The sequence below is a fragment of the Musca autumnalis genome, unplaced genomic scaffold, assembly GCF_047663935.1.
Source record: "Musca autumnalis isolate F117 unplaced genomic scaffold, ASM4766393v1 scaffold_4, whole genome shotgun sequence".
In the NCBI taxonomy this organism is placed as follows: domain Eukaryota; kingdom Metazoa; phylum Arthropoda; class Insecta; order Diptera; family Muscidae; genus Musca; species Musca autumnalis.
This window is the reverse complement of record NW_027411977.1, coordinates 93,272,785-93,290,699: the sequence shown is the minus strand read 5'-3', so window position 1 is coordinate 93,290,699 and position 17,915 is coordinate 93,272,785. Positions and strand designations below refer to the sequence as shown.

Below are 17,915 nucleotides of genomic sequence, written 5' to 3'. Positions count from 1 at the left end.
ATATTTTCTAATTTTCTTGCACGGATTTGCTTTTGATATACCTCTTATAAAAGCAGAGATATTCGCTTTGAAATAAGTTTTTTTCCATTCCGACCCCGGAATATTATCTGGCCAAAATCAATAGGATTCCTTCTCTGCCGGACCCCCATTAACCCCCAAAATTTCGTGACGATCCGATCAAAATTGCGACCTGTAGCGTAATTACAAAAAAAATGGAAAAATGGGATGTATTACCGACTATTGCGATATCTCCTTTATTTGGCCACCTACGCCAAACTACTTTGCCTCACTGTAACGATGGGACTCTATGAAAGTCATAGTCTGGCTTTGCTTTTGGAAGGTATCCAGCCAAAGCTGTGATTTTCATCATTATAATTAAAATCGCAAAAATGAAAACTTCGTTTTTATTAGCGCTTTAGAATAAAACGTTAAATTCTTCACCAAATAAATTGTTTGCCCATTCCGATCCCTGAATGTTACACCGCCATCACCAAAATCAGTAGCCGTCTTTCCCTCTGGCACCCCCACTAACCACCAAATTTCGTAACGATCTGATCAAAATTGCGGCCTGCAGCGTGATTTAAAAAAATGAAAAATGGGATGTATTACCGACTATTACGATATCTCCGTTATTTGGGCACCTACGCCAACCTTATTTGCATCATTGTAAAGATGTGATTTTCTACTTTCATAGTCACGCTTTGCTTTTGGAAGGTCCCCAACCAAAGCTGTGATATTCTTCATTATAATTAAAATCGCAAAAATGAAAAAAAGGTTTTTATTAGCGACTATTGCGATATCTTCGTTATTTGACCATCTACGACAACCTTACAGCAGTAGGGCAGCATCCGGCAAAAAGGGGCACATGTGCCGTTGATGAGAATAACAACAGAACAACCACCACTCAGTCTTCGTTCAGAAATAAATGAAGAAGGTTCATTAACGCACACGCTGTTTGTGGAGAGAGAGTCGTATGCGTGAGGCCGCAAAGAATGCGTTTGTATTGGTGCTGATACCTGGTGTAGGGTATAAAAATGATCGCGGTGGTTCAAATGACGTTTATAAAATTGTTGCAGACGTCTTGAATCTATGCTTAGCCTGAAACAAAACAGGAATTGACCGTTTAGGTCTTCGAAAGTGAGCCAAATCCAACGAATGTTGTTCATGTAAGAAGCACTTCGAAGCAAATGGTCGCTTGTTTCTTCGGCAATACTGACCATGCGGCGACTATACGGCTTGAGAAATGTAGGAGGGTTAATTCTGAGTGGTACACAACAATTTGTTTGCCTGAAGTGTCCTGAGAAATGCTAAAAACGAACAAGAGAAGACGAATCATTCTGCATCATGACAATGAGAGCTTTCACACATCGATTCAAACCAGCGCCTGTTTGACCGGACAAAACGTGGAATTGATGGGTCATCCGTCGTACAGTCCTGAATGAGGATCCAACGACTTCATTTGATTCCAGCATATCAAGAAAAAAGGTGTGGTCAACGATTTTCATTACCAGAAGATGCTGTGAAAGCGTTAAAAACCATATTTTGGGGGTGTCTCAATCGAAGTGGAAAAGTGATTCAACAATTGGCTTGAACGCATGAAAAAGTGTATAAATCATGCTGGAGACTGCTTAGGAATACAGTAAAACTATTTTTGATGATAAATATTCGCGTTTTCATTGTTAAGCCAAGTTAAATATAAAAATTGTTTATATTAAATGTGTTTATGGAAAAAATTTGTATTATATTTTATGATCTAATTAAATGTTAATGCAAAAATATACATTTGTTTATGTATTTCAAACCTCAACTGCAAAATTTTAAATTAAATAACTACTAAACAAAATGTTGTAGATTTTTGCAAATATTTTAACTAATTGTACACACATGCCTTCATAAATACATATAACATTTGTTTTAACAAATTTTAACAAACACATCAACATAGGAACGCTACTATGAGGTCATGTATACACGAGAAAATACGACAATGAAACGAAATATTTATCAGCAAATGAATCGGGAAATGACATGAAATTTGGGTCGAATTTTTGACAAAGATGAAACATGACGTCAAGACACAAAATTGGATTCTACGAAAAAAATCAATTAGCCATTGTCAAAAGATAGGTAACAGATAGTTTGTCATAAATAAAAAAACTACAAAGACTACAGATAGAAAAAAATAATACCTCCATTGTGTGTAAATAACATCCCCAACGCAGCTCATGTCTGGTGGGTTTTAAACATTTCGGTATTGAACTCTATGGAGAGGAAATTGAATTATTTTAATTTTACAATTCTACAATTTAATGAATTGATTTATATAAATAAACTGGAGATAAGTAAAGTGCATTATATAAAAGGTGTCTCAATGTGTTAGCCGTTGAAAAACATTTGCTAGTATTTCAAAAAATATTAACGCCACAGACTGGGACACCCTAAGTATGAGGTTTGGTAACCTTTCTAAATCAAATTAATGTAATACTTATTACATTATTTTATTTTTTCAATAACCAATAATACCAATATATTTCCCAAAATTGCCACTTACCTCTATGGTCCGTTCAAAGTATTCAAATGCCAATGACGTTGTCTTGGCAGCTGCCAAACTATCAACATTTTGACCATTGATCTCTTGCAATTGCCGCGAAACACTATCCAAACTGCGATTTATATCCAACAAGTCGGATTTGAATTTTTCCAACCTTTCCAAACGTTCCAACGATGACATACGCTCACCATTACAACTCTCAAAATACAGGCGAAGATTTTCCATCAATTTCAAAATACGATCTGTATCCACTTCCTTAGCACCAGGTGGCTCTAGAGCACGTACACGATCGATTAAAATTTCCGATTGTGTTATTAGCGAACGGAATGAATCCATTGTCAAATCACGGAATTTTTCATGTTCGGCAATGCAACGTTCAATAGCATCATTTGTATTTTGTTGTGTTTCTTTTTGCTTGGCAAAGAAATCGCTTATTTCTTGATGGATTCTCTGGACACTTTCCAAAAATTGTAAGCTACTCTCCACCAACGTCTTATAATCGTATCGTATACCATCTAATTTGGATTTCAATGTTCGTAAATTACTAATGACTTGTTCGATTTTTTGCATTGCTTCGGGATCTTTTGTTTGGATATTGATGGTGGTGTGAACTCGTTCTTGTATCTCATTTTGGGCCTGATCGATATCGCGAAGAACGATTTTCAGTTTTTCGCTGGTAATCGTGTGCAGTTGTTTGGCATCCACTGACGATGTGGTGAAAATCGGATAGAGCTGAGTATCAACATTGGTGGTTTTGGCAGCGGTCTAAAATTATAAAAGGGGAAAAATATAATTAATTTATTTGAAAATTTTGCCTATTAGGGCGAAGACCCTTTTTTTAAATTAATTTTAATTAATTTCTCGTTAGAATCGAGCTTAATTTCTGGCGATTTTTGCAAGTGAAAAAGGAAAGCTGAAGATTCAAATCCACACAACCACCACTATGTGACATGTTTCGCCGTTGGCAGCGACTCATCAGACATATCGGGTGTGGAGTGGCTTCTCTGTCATCGAACGTTTCTTCTTTCAAATGCAATTTGCCTTTTGGATTAGTTTTTACCCCATTCACAAAATTTACTGGGAAGTAGATACTTATCATCCGCCTATACACTCAAAGGGGTACAGGGGCCTAATTCTCGTATAGGTGATAGAGTCGATCGATATATTTGGATTACGGCATCCATTATCGAACACACTTTCGAGTGGAATCTTGCGAGTTTTTGTCCGCCACACATTTGTTGTCGTAATGATTATATTTGTGGCATAAAACGAACTTTAATGGAAGATTTCGCAATAAAACTTGAAAAAATCACATGCTAATGACTTTTTCCAATAAAATGAGTAGAAAAAATTGACAAAAAGGGCTGTTTCTTAAAACTTAAAAATATATTTTCCAATACCAAAATGCGATTTTTATATTTTTACATCGTGAAATTTATTTCGGGTCACTATTAATTTTATGTTTTTCACAATTTTCTATTATTTTATACAATTTTCATGTTTTCTTTTCTTAGTACGCGAAACTTGCCGCACAACAACTTGTTTGTTTGTATTTTTTGTGTTTACCATATCACTCATTTTTCCAAAGAGTGACACATCTCGAAAAATCTAATTCTGAGAAAAACGCGTTTTAAGTTGCCGACTGAAATTTGACTTCCCAAATTAAAAAGATTATTATATAAAAACTAAAAAACTACTTGGACCATCTTTTGTAAAGAGCTAGCCAGATATCAGTGCTTAATTTCTGTGCAAGTTCAAGCTTGATTTGAAGTGCTTTAGTGCTTCATAACCTCAAAAAACGTACTAGATAATTTATGGCAAATTCCTAGAAAATAAGCAGTAACTCGTTGAGTTCTAGAGATATCAACTTGAAAATTTGACACAAGATAAAGTAGAAGTCGTAGAAAAGATAGAAATTGCGAACTCAGAAAAGGCATTTTTTGAGTTATGCCACTCTTTGAGTAAATGAGCGATATGTTTTCACCGTTCGATAACCGTATGTATCGATAACTTATTTAAATAATTTCTATTCAGTAGTCACACGCGCAAAATTTGCGGTAAAGGAAATTGAATTTTTGAGAGAGAGAGCGTAGAGGAAAGGGCCCCTCTCTACTTTTTCCTCCCTGCTCTCAACCAAAAACTAAATTTTCTTTACCGCAAATAATAAGGGAATCCAAAATTTTCGAACGTCCGTAATTTGTCTTCCAACAAAAACTCACTCGGATGCGAGAATTAGGCCACAGGTCATGCCAGCGAGTAACACACTTATAATGTATGTGCCAGAGGAATGTACATCGCTAAATAGAAACTGAGAAGTATTCGCCTACAGCTAAATACTCTCAGTCTATGGCTGTACAACAAAAAAAAAAATAAATAAAGCATGTAAAAAAGCGTTAAGCTCGGCAGGGCCGAACTTTTCATACCCTCCACCATAAAATATTCTGAACTAAAACGGAATAATTATTTTCTTTCCTGTCCACTATTTTTAGGCGGAGATACCTGAAAAAGGTAAAAGGGCATAAAACATATATTCAATCCGTCGCGAACCTGATATGGGGCTATATCAAAGTATGGACCTATGTTTTGTTGAGAAGTTGTGTGACCAATGAGAACCTCAAATGTCGCTTTGCAGATACCTTGGGTTAACAATTTTAGCTAAAATCCAAAAGAACCGAAAATAGGGAGCTACCGTTATATGGGGGCTCTACCAAAACATGGACCTATACTGGCTATTTATATAGGGGGACTGTACATGGACCTATGTTGACAGGTTTTGGTGGAGATGTTGTATGACCACTGGGAACCTCAAACTTCAAATTACAGGTAGTTCGGTCGCAAAATGTAGCTACAATCCTCAAAATACAGAAAATGAGGAGGTACCGTTATATGGGGGCAGTTCCAAAATGTGGACCTATGTTTACAGTTTTTTGACGAGATATTTTGTGCCTACTGGGAAACTCAAATGTTAAATTACAGGTAATTCGGTTAAAAATTGTAGCTAAGATCCTCAAACTACCGAAAATCGGGAGGTACCGCTATGTGGGGGCTATACCAAAACATGGTCCTATGTCGACAGTTTTTGGTGGAGATGTATTGTGATTACTAGGAACCCCAACTGTCAAATTACAGGCAGTTCGGTCAAAAATTTTAGTTAAAATCCTCAAAATACCGAATATCGGGAGGTACCGTTATATGGGGACAATACCAAAACATGGACCTATATTGACGGTTTTTAGTGCAGATATTTTGTGACCACTGGGAACCCCAAACTTGAAATTACAGGTAGTTAGGTTAAAAATTGTAGCTAATAACTGAAAATCGGGAGGTACCGTTATATGGGGGCTACATCAAAAAGTGGTCCTATATAGCTCATCTTCGAACTTGACCTGCCTATGAAAAACACTCGGGTGAAAAAATATAGCGCTCTAGCTCAATTATTGCGAACGCTAGAGTGATTACTAGGGTTATGATTTTTTTGACATTTTTTCTCAAAAATGATTTCCTGTAGCAGGGATAAATGAAATTTTGCCTAATAATCACTACGCTATCGTTTATTCCATTGAAATATAAAAAAAGTTCACGCACAAATCGATTTTAAAAATATAATTTTTTGAAAATAAGTATGAAACGAAAAAAACATTTTTTTTAAAAATTATTTTTTGTTGCACGAATGAATAAATATAAGCCTACTAATAACTATAATAATGTTTATTTCATTCAAATATTGAAAAAAGTAAAGCACAAACCACTTTGAAAAAATTTAAAATTTTTTGTTTTTTTTATTTATTATTATCTTTTTGGGACGAAGGCCATTATTTATGAAAGTTTTTAATTAATTAATTGGATTAATCGAGCTAACATGGCCTAAGGAGTTTTGTATTGAAAAATGAATTCTAGCGAAATACCACACACTCAACCATTTTTGTTAAAAAATTATATCTTTAAATAAAAGCGTTTACCACATTTTTACGATTCTCAGAATTGAAGAAAATTAGTGAGAAATAAATGTTATGTCAGTTTAATTATCTCATGCGACTCTAAAGTTTATTTTCAATTGTATATCTGCTTAAAGAGACTTCAAAAAATTGAACATAATTTTGATAAATTCAAATTTTAAAATTATTTTGTGCGTGAGGTTTTTTCACCGAATCACCTTATAATTATGATTTTATGCAATCTTATGGCAAAACTCATCACGCTATGATGCAGGGATATGAGGTTGTAAAAAAGTCATAACCCTAGTGATTACAACAGACATGGTTGATCGTCTTTGAATTTTATACTGATCAAGAATATATATGAGGAAAAGTCAAAATTTTTTAGTTTCCATGAAGCCAAGGTTTGCACTATTATAATGCGCGAACTATTATAGATTACCAGTAACTATGACTATTGCTGGATTAATTTAGATGTTTTTGTACAAACCTCAAAAATTTAGCAAAAAAAAATTAATTTACGTGGTAGTTACGACCGCGTAAAGGAAAAAACATAGGTAAAAACACGTTGAAGCTAAACAGGTTTTTTACATTGCTATTCGATTTCTGATTAAATCATTCAAATGACGGACATCTGTCCAAAGTAAAAGTAGGAGAATACAAAATGAAGATTACACTTCTAATGTATCACTTTCCAAAATGTCCACTGCATCCAGCTTTTATGGATGCTGACATTTTGAAGCCGGATTTCAGGTGTTTTTTGTATTTTTTATGTAACTGGGACGCGCATTCGGATATTTCGAAAAACCAATTATAGGATTAAAGAACTCGCGATTTCGCATAATCTGATATGTATGTTGAGTATGTAGCCCACACAGCAGCAGAGTAATCTACTGCCAAATGCCAAAATTTAGTGCAATATTTTTTCTAAAAAACCTATTTTTTGGGTACAGTATTTACAATATCGTTTTGAGTGTGCAGGTACCCCGCGATATTTTAGTTTTTCGACGATCCGGATCATATGAATCACAGACCGTAAAAATTCATCTACTAGAACGGCGGAAATGGCTACTGCAAAAATTGAAAAATTTGCGAAAAATGTTTTTCAAAATATCGCTGACTAATTCGCGTTTTATGTGGATCGTTTCCATTTCAATGAAGAAAGTGAATCATCACTCGCGTTTGTGCGAAAACATCGGTTTGAAAAATTTAGTGGCATGGGAGCTGTGTCCGATTTATCCAGAAAATACTGTGTGATGCTACATCCACGGTTCTTGATGGATTTTATTGAAATATGTTTAGATCGATGTATTTTTTCACGGTTGATAGTGAAATCGGATGCGCATAAAAAGTGTATGCACTTTGTGCAAAATATAAGCGTTATACAGTTTGTTGCACACTAAACTGCAGACGATGCTACATCTTAGCGGCCAAAGTAAATCCTGGCAAATCTGTACAAATTAAAAGAGAAGAATTCGCTGTATTGGTAAACCGCATGCGCATCAAGTGATTTTGAGGATTTCGCGATTTACACGCATTTCAAAATGAACATTACCCGATACAATTTTATTTCAAGATTATACCCCATTTAAAGGAACCCAACATTTATTTGAAAGATATCCATATCTTCTGCTAGATGTTAGCGTGTTTTCGAGAAGTGATTAGAATAAAAAATGTGATTTATTGCGTGAAATTTAACTAAAATAGAAGAAAAACTCCGACACATTTTTCTTACATTTTGTTCAACTAACTCACAAAATAAATTTTAAAAAATAATTTCTTTTACAAAAATTTTATAAATTTCCTCAATATATTTTTTGTTTTTTGCTATAATATGCAAACCGCTAAACGGATTTGTATAGTTTTGGTTTCATTTGAATCTTCGCGATGTTTAGATTACGTACATATTTTTTATATATTTTCCAGATGCATAAACAGCTTGAATTTTATTAGAACAAGTTGTAAACTACCAATTGTTTTGAATGCTTTCCCAATTTCCGCGAAAATTTACAACTTTTTCACTAAAGTTATGGGACCTCAGTAAACATATAGTATGAAGGGAGCCCCTAATTAAGAGAGTTTCTCAATATAATGATTAGAGTCTTTTAAAGATTTTTTCTTTTTATCAGAATTGAAACCGCCATAACTTTTGCGCGCAACAACCAAAATTAGTATCTCGAACCGATTTAAGAATGGGATTTTTTTCCCAATCTATGCACCAAAAATCTTTCATGTAGCTTAAAAAAAAAATTTAACTTTTTTTTTATGAAAAACTAAAAAATTTTGTCTTTTCTTCATATATACTTTATATGGTAGCAAGTGATTAGTTCGATGTGTTACAAACAGAAAAACAAACTTAATATGCACTCCATACTATGGTGGAGTTTTGGAAATTTCCAGAGTAAATTTTTTGGCGTATATACCCAGACGTGGACCTATACAAACAATTTTCGATAGAAATGAATTTTTAAACTCTTGAAACACGAAAGTCCAAATTACAACAAATTCGACGGTTAAATGGGAATAACACCTTCAAAATGTCAAAATGAATCGGGCGTTATATGGGGGCTATGCCAAAACTTACAACCAATTTTTGTAAGACATGTTTTTTAGTTTAGCCAAGTCATTCGTCAAAATACCTTTAAGCGAGGCGTCAAATAGCCACATTATTTAGGGTGCCTATACCAAAACCTGTATGGCCCACTTTCAATACTAAAAGTTCTAACATAACAACAAAAACATTGTTCCACAACATCCCATACGGGACAAGGGAGACTTCTCTCATATCAATGAGTGCACCCCGATTCATATTTAGCTCAATGACATGGGACCTACTGTTTATCGCCGAGTCCGAACGGCGTGTCATAAGACACCACTTGTGGAGAAGTTTTTCAAGGCTGAAATACTCAGGAAATGTCGCCAACATTACTGAGGGGTATTTTGCCACCGTTGAAAAAATGTTTGATGTTGCCTGGCCGGGGAATCGAACCACCGACCTTCTGGGTGCAAGGCGGGCGTGCATACCATTGCACCACGGTGGCACCCAAAAGTTCTACAGACCTAAAATACATTTGACCAAAATTTCATCCCCCTACTTCAATCCGCTCGGACGCTGGAGTGAATTGCACAGACGGACAAACATGGATATTCGATGTAGAATTACCCGTTGATTAAGAATATATATCAAGCTTTTTGTTTGAAAATTAACTTATGTTGAAACTGAGGTATGGGGTATTGTAACTCGCGATCAGTTTTACTATACCATAACTTTTGACCGCATTTCGGCAAAATAAACTGTTTTAGCCCGATTCACGGAGGGGTTTCTTAAAATAATAATTTGAGCGGAAGCTGTGGTCGTACTAATGTAAAAAAATCGGAAAAATATCGTTGAAATAAACGAGTTTCATTATGTTATTTTCCAATTAGTGGTTTTACAACACAATGTAGAGCTTAATGCTCAAAGGAGAAGTTAAAGAGCACACTTCAGAGTTGAAGTTTCTAATGCATGATTTTTTAATATATCCACTGTATCTACCTCAAACGGATGCTGACATTTTGAAACCTGAAAAATTGGGGTTTTTAAATGTTTGCTCTAATCGGGACGTGCAGCTGGAATCCCTAAAACCTTATTATTGGATTGTAGTACTCGCGATTTCGCATTTTTTAATGTATAACATGAGGGTGTAGCCCTCACAGGATCACAGTAATCTGCGCCTAAACACGAAATTTTTGTGCGTAAATTTTTCTCAAAAACCTATTTTTTTGGTTTAAAATTTACAAACGTCATTCGATTTCCGTGGAAACCCGCGTAAATTTAGTTTTTTTACGTTCTGAATCAATCAAGCCACGACGCGTAAAAATCCACCCACTAGATCGGCGGAATGATATCCCTCAAATTTCGAAAATTTGCAAAAAATTATTTTGAAAATATCGCATATTAAAACGCGTTTTGGATGTTTCAGTTCTACTTAAATAAATAGATCGATACGCGTGTTTAAACTGCGCGAAAACAGATATTTCAAAACTATCGCTAATCCAGAGATATAATAAATTTTTTCTAAAAATTAAGTGCGATGCTACATCCACGGTTCTTGATGGATCGCATTGAAACGGCATAGAAGGATGTATTTTTTAATGGTGATTATTGAAATCGGATGCGCATAAAATGTAAATGAACTTCGCGGAAATTATGACCATTTTACTGTATTTTTCACCCTTAAATGCAGCAGATGCTACATCGTGGCCGCCAAATAGAATTTGGCAAACTGTACATCAAATAAAAGGGATTGATTCGCTGTGTGGAAAGTCGGATGCGCATCATGTCAATTTCATAATTACGCGGTTTATATGCGTCTCAAATGTTGTAATATTCAATATAACATTGTTTTAACGTTATATCACAATTGGAATTCCTTGTGATTTAATATAAGGTTCTAATAATATTATCCAATAGGAAAACTATAAGCGAAAAATTTGTTACAACGGAATATAATCATTGTTGCGTGAAATTTTGACGAAAATGCCGAAGAACTCAAACATTTTTTCTCCAACATTTCCTATAAAACCATAAAAAAATAAAATTAGAATAATATGATTTTAATTTTTTCGTAATATTTTCTTCGTATTTTTGCAAATAACATGAATACTATAGCTCCAACCTTCACAACTTAGGTTTCATTTTATTCCTAAAAATGTCTGGATGCTGTTATAATTTTTTTATATATTTTTCGTAAGTATGATCGCTATTGTTTCAAAAATATTTTTGTAAATACGTGAAATTATTTAAGAAATTTAATTTTTCGCGAATCCATTGAGACTTTGCGATTCTTTTTTGCATCATCGCAAAGGGTACGAATTCAGTTAACGATAATAGGATATAACAGCTAACTATATTAAGCCGCGATTTTTTTAGAATTTTTTCTAATTATCATAATTAAAACGGTCAAATCTTTTGCGCGCAACGATCAAAGTTAGTAACGAAAACAGATTTGGAATGCTGATTTTTTTCTTAATCTATGTACCAAATATCATTGATGTAGTATCAAAAAATTTTTTTGATTTTTTTGAAATGGAAAAGACAATTTTAGACATTTTTCCTGATATACTTTGCGGGATCTATAATTAATATTTCGAGGAGTTACAAACTGATTACAAACTTAATATACCCAGCAAAATGTTTGTAGCCAAAGAAGTAGTTGAATCATGAGTGCAAGTGATTTTGGACTACATCTTTTTACGTGAAAGAAGTCATGATATTTACAAGGGCTTGGTGCAGTGAGGATACTGTCTAATTTGCATCTTAAGCATACTTTTTGCATTAGTTCTTTGAAGTGAATAAATATACATTCCTTGGAATGTATTTTGAATTGATATTTCGGTTCATTTAAGAATTGATTCGCAAGCAAGCATTTTGACGATATGGAAGAATGAGGATTTTCACTGATTTGAAGACATCAGGGTCATTTGAAAAAAATATTTAAAAGAGTTTTGGTAACTTTTAATTAATGGCCTCTAGTTTTCTCTTTTTATCGCTTGTGCTTGTCTATAAATCGAACGCATGCTATCACTTTCTTTTGCAAATTACTGGCAACCGTGGCCTCTTTCTCTAGGATCGAATTCGAATTAAAACTCGTTCAAATTACTACCAAACTAATGTTTTTGTAGTACATTTTTGTTTCTCCCAATTTACATTGGGCGAGTTTCTCTGCGGCAATTTTTCTTGTTCCCTTTTAAAATTTCTTCCTACGTCTACACACGGAATTCTTTTCCGGCAAGTCTTGTTTTCAAAACAATGAAAGTAAAGTCAAATATGAAAAATATAAAATTAATTGCCTGAAAATTGCCAGTACGATCAATTTTTTTTCCAATTCCATTCCCGTACATTGGGCAAGTTTACTTGCGGCAAGTCTCTGTTCGCTGGAGAGACACGTAAGGAAGGAAATTGGAAAAAATGGTGATTAAGATCTACAATTGACTGCATCCTAGCTGCACCCTGCTTCTTTCACGTAAAAAGACATAATCACTTGCACTTTTTTTGGCTACAAACAAAGACGTAGTCCGACATTTCTTGCTCTCATGATTATCTTTTTGGATTCAAACATTTTGCTGAGTAATTAAAATAACATAAAATAAATTGTTTTTTTGTGTTCTTAAGAATTTTATATGCAAACAATTATTATGCATGTAAACATTGCTAAAATGTGAAAATTTTATGAAATAGATTCAAATCGGACAGTGTAAAAATATGAAGAACGGAATGTATTTTTCATGTCTCTGCATGGACTGCTTCTAAAAAAGCTATTCATTCAGTACTTCACATAGAACAACTTCAAAAAAAAAATTTGCTGGGTACCGTCCATATACTCCACGGTACCTACCGATTTAAGGTATTTTGGAGATTTAAGCTAATTTCTTTGACCGATTGGGAATTTTAGCTAAATTTTTTGACCGAACTAGATGTAATTTGACATTTGAAGTTCTATGTGGTATCGAAACTTTTGCACCAAAAATCGTCCATATACATAGGTCAATGTTTTGGTGTAGCCCCTATAGAACGGTATCTTGCAATTGTCGGTATTTTGAGGATTTAAGCTAAAAATTGTTAACCGAACTAGATATAATTTGACATTTGAAATTCTCAGAAGGTCCCGAAACTCCACCACTATAAATCATCAACTTGGTTCATGTTTTGGTATATCCCCATATAAAGGTATCAAAAGACTGAAGAAATTTTTATATAAATTTTTGGTCTATGTTAGTCATTTGGGGTATCCGTGGTCGAATAATGTTTGCACCTAACAGAAAACTAAATATTCCATTTAATGTTTATACCCTACACCACACTGTGGTAAGGGGTATTATGTCTTTGTGCATTTGTATGTAACATGCATAAGGAAACGAGATAGACCCATAGTTCCTTTTTGGGATATACATACATAGATTAACTTTCTGAGTCGCTTTAGGTATGTCAGTCCGTCCGTCCGTTCGCAACGTAGAGGTCGCATTTACTGTCCGATTCTGCTCAAAAGTGGGGAACATCATTCTTTAGCTATAGGAAGAACGCTATTACTTTGGTGAAAATCGGTTCAGATTTAGATACAGCTCCCATATATATTTTCGGCCGATTTCACGTATTTGCTTCATCAAACACGCTACATATCTACGATTTCGGTGAAATTTGGAATGAGTGACTGAATTCGGTGTAGAAACAAATATGCCAAATTACATAGAAATCGTTTCAGATTTGGATATAACTCCCATATATTTTTTCGGCCGATTTCACGTATTTGTTGCACTAAACACGCTTTATATGTCCGATTTTTAGGAAATTTGGAATAAGTGGTTGAATTCGATCTTGAAATAAATGTGCCAAATTATATCGAAATCGGTTCAGATTTGGATATAGTTCTTATATATTTTTTTGACCGATTAAGGGATTTGATACACCAAACACCCTATATCCGTCCAATTTTAATGCAATTTGGATTGTGTGACGGAATTTGGTCTAGAAATAACCATATTATATCGAAAACGGTTCAGATTTAATTTAGCTCCCATACATATTTCACATAATCCTTTTACTTTAATCCTTTTCTTATGGGTTTTTACTTGTTCTTTCTTTCATTTTTTTTTATTTTGGTAACGGAAGGAATTTTATAGCTTTTGTCATTATATCAGGAAGTATAGACTTCCTTACGAAAAAATCCAGCTGCAAGAAAAATCAAAGCGAACCGAGACATATCCTTAAACTGCACAAACAATTTTGATTTAGAAAGATTGGGCCGTTATAGTCCATATTCGAACCTCATCTACAGTTGGGAGAAATATTAGTCCATATTCGAACCTTCTCTACAGTTGGAAGAAATATTACGATTACCAAATATTGGACGAAATCAGTTGAAAGAGCGGATGTTACGCAACCTATTCCAAGTTTCTGGTATCAGAATAAGCCCGTGAAGGGCGGATGATTAAGATCGGATTACATTTTATAAAACGGAACTCACTCGTCTCAGTGAATTGTTGGAAGAGACACTTAATGTCGTCTCTACGTCCGCCTGTTTACATTATCTCAGTTTTGCCATTGCTGAAGGCTGCTTTCAATTTACCACAATTGCTTATAAAATCGTGTGCAAAGAATTACCTCATATTTGGTGATGTTATGCACCCATGGAACTCATCTTCAGCGACAAAGCGAAGAACGCGATCCAGCACATGATGCTGAAGTTGAATATGGGCAACCTTTGCTGCAGTCGAACTACACGCCTGCCATGTATATAGTATTTACGCAACACTCTTCTCAATTGTTCTTCCGAAATTGGTTTAGTTTTCCCATCTTACAATTTGAGCATACCTAACATAATTTCTATAAATTCATTCATGAGGACCACGGTCTGACATTCAAAGCGCTGAAAGTGTGCCTCGTCATAGTGCACGCTAAACTTCTCCAGATAAAGAATGCTTACCATGTACTCCTTCACCCGAGCAGCTTCCATGTAGATATCCTATGCGGAATGCTAATGGCACACCGCTTTTAATTTGTGGGACGACAGCTTTGAGCTTATAATAAGGCGTCTCACGATTTTGCATGGAAACCGCAAGACCTATCAAAATGGGATGAAAGAAAATAATGTAGCAGTGAGAATTCTCTACACAATTGATCTCAATGGTATTTTCGTGGGTTTCACCATTTTCGAGATATAGAAGTTCAAATTGGGCCAATGTACTGACTGTATATAATCAATGTCATGCAGGGTGTTCCTTAACTAACTTTGAATGAAAACCGCTTACATCTGGGAAGTTTTTGCGGATTCTGAAATAGCAATGCTCATAAATGAGAAAAATCAAAAAACAAGAAAATATCGCAGGAGGGATTCCTAAATAAAACGGGGTCAAACTTCACATTTTTAGGTTTATTTTAGGTTTTCGCGATTTTTCTTGGAAACCGCAACTCGTATCGAAATGGGCTAAAGAACATTTTTTAGCTGTAAAAATTCTCCAGAGGACTGACCGTTATGATTTGTTCCTAGGGTTTATCATTTTTGAGATATAGAAGTTCAGGTCACCTTTTTAGGTTTTTTATTTGGGAAATGGGACTAGAGAAAATCTTATAGCTGTGAAAATTCTCTATAAGATTGGTTTTATTAATTTTTTCCTAGGTTGCACCATTTTTTGAGATATATAACTTCAAGTTGGAAAAATGCAGTCACGACATTGTTTTATAAGGAGACGATACAGTCAGTAAAATGTCAAAATTTGAACTTCTATATCTCATAATTGGTGACACCTACGAACACATCCGAAACGACAATCATGTGGAGCATTTTCACTGCTACAACATTTTCTTTAATCCTATTTCGATAAAACTTGCGGTTTCCAAGAAAAATCATGAAAACCTATAAAAGCCCCAAAAATGTGAATTTTGACCGCGATTTATTTGAAAATCCCTCCGGCGATTCTGTTGTTTTTTTATTTTTCTCATCTATGAACATTGTAGTTTCAGAAACCTCAAAAACTTCCCAGGTGTACGCATCTTTCATTTAAATTTACTTAAGACGCACCGTGATGCCTGTTGGGTTATGTTTCCTTTTGCTAGTTGATGCTTCATTGTCATTCTCCAGAGAACTATCTGTACAGCCGTCGTATGAGCCCGCTGTACTTTCGGAACAATCAGGTATAGCTGATCTGGTAAGTGTGGACACAGTCGGTACCCCTGTCTTCTTTCGTTTGTAAGGGTGAATGGTATTGGTAGCAACAGTTTTGCCACTGGAGTAAACCATGCGGCCTTTGCTCTTAATTTACATACAGTTCCTTCAATGAATCAGCGTTTTGTTTTTGCTAGTATTTTTTCAGAAGTTTTGTTAGTTTAGCATAAATTGATGTATAGGATCTGTAGGACTTTTAATAGTGACCGCTCATAAATGGGGTTTTTGTAGAATATAATCTCTAACAGGTAGCCAACAGAAAGCAGCAGACCCCCTCCACAATTTCAATATAATTTGGCGAACTTTTTTCTGGACCAAAAGCCGTCGCATTTTCCTACCAATTTGTCTACCAAATTTCCATTTGGTGCGTCAAAGACATGAAATTGAGAGAAAATATTGAAATATGAACATATTTTTAGATGAAATTCTATCACACATGCAGCATTTCTATGATCTATGTTTGTCTCATGTTGTTCGTGAAAGTGATAGGACTTGAAACTTTTTCCGTTATGGAATTTAAAAAAATCATTTTTTTAGAAAAATAGAATTTCAAAGAGTTTGTGTGTGTTTAAATGAATTCTATCCTTATATTATTACATGAATCCCCATTATTAAAATAATCCTTCTTTTGATATAGTTTGGATTTTTTTATGTATGTACAGCGTTTCGGTTAGCTTATAGTTAAAAGTAATTATTAAATCATTAAGGAGGATCTTCTTGACATTAACTAATGTGAAAATTATATTTTTAATGCTTTTTCAAATTTTTCTAATTTTTCTTTAAAACATCGATGGAACTCTTCTTGTTTTTCTAATCAGTATTCGAATTGCACTTCATGATGAGACACAGTCCATTTATTTCATACGTTCTCATTAATTTTAGGTTTCACTTAATTCTTCCCGTCATTTCACATTTGATCGATAATTAGTTTCACAACCATTCGAATTTTGACAAGCAATTTAACATTTTTCCGGGTTACAATAAAATTTTGCTGCGCATTAGGCTCAGAGCATTTGCTGGTCATATATTTTGTTGATAATTTTGTGGCTGCGGTAGAAAAAAAAACGATACAACCTACAATGCGCACAAAATGATGTCAGGCAGATAATCCATTAGTCAAAATAAAAAATTCTAAAATTCTCTACAAACTATATCAATATAACCAATTCTCTATAAGGAGTTTAAATTTTATAAAGTAAATTTTTTTTATTTTTGCAACTTACCTCTTCATTTTGACTCATGATCGTTTCCAAAATAGTTTTAACTTCACGCTTTTCCGTTATATGAGTTGTCCAATTTTCAAAACTTGTTGTTACATCGATCTGTTGCTTACTGAAACCATTTAGGATATCTTCTACAGCATTCGCTGATGGCTTTGTATCAAGATACGGATCCAAAATCTGCTCCAGACACCATTTATTGAATGAAACAGTAGCACGAGAAGGAGAGAACAAAGTAGAAGAAGAAAGAAAAATTATTTTTTTTTTTTTGCTATTTTGTGTTTTGTATTTTTTGAGAAAATTCGTCAATGCGTCGTTCTTGGAGATGTTTATGGGATGCGAGTACGCAGTCAAATAAAGAGGCTGGCTAGCTAGCTGGCTGGCTTGCTGGTAGATGGGTTGGTTGGCAAAGCAGGCGACAGAAATAGATGAAATGGCCCAACAAAAGAACACGGAGCATCAACATAACATTGCTCAAAAAATGTTTTCATTTTGTTGTTAGGTTTTC

The 17,915-nt window shown here is 34.5% G+C and overlaps 1 protein-coding gene across 18 annotated transcripts in view; it reads right to left on the bottom strand.

Moving 5' to 3' along the window:
- Positions 1-17,915, bottom strand: part of zormin — a 361,202-nt gene that overhangs the window by 194,759 nt on the left and 148,528 nt on the right. For 11 of the 18 annotated variants that reach the window (XM_073982044.1, XM_073982035.1, XM_073982040.1 and 8 more), the window contains exons 6-7: positions 17,411-17,587; positions 2,552-3,316 (exon numbers count right to left, since the gene is read on the bottom strand). In XM_073982044.1, coding sequence (XP_073838145.1) covers positions 2,552-3,316; positions 17,411-17,587 — 942 coding nt within the window. Of the gene's footprint in view, positions 1-2,189; positions 2,262-2,551; positions 3,317-17,410; positions 17,588-17,915 lie in introns of all 18 variants that reach the window. The other 7 variants (XM_073982031.1, XM_073982033.1, XM_073982032.1 and 4 more) reach the window with 1 other exon arrangement.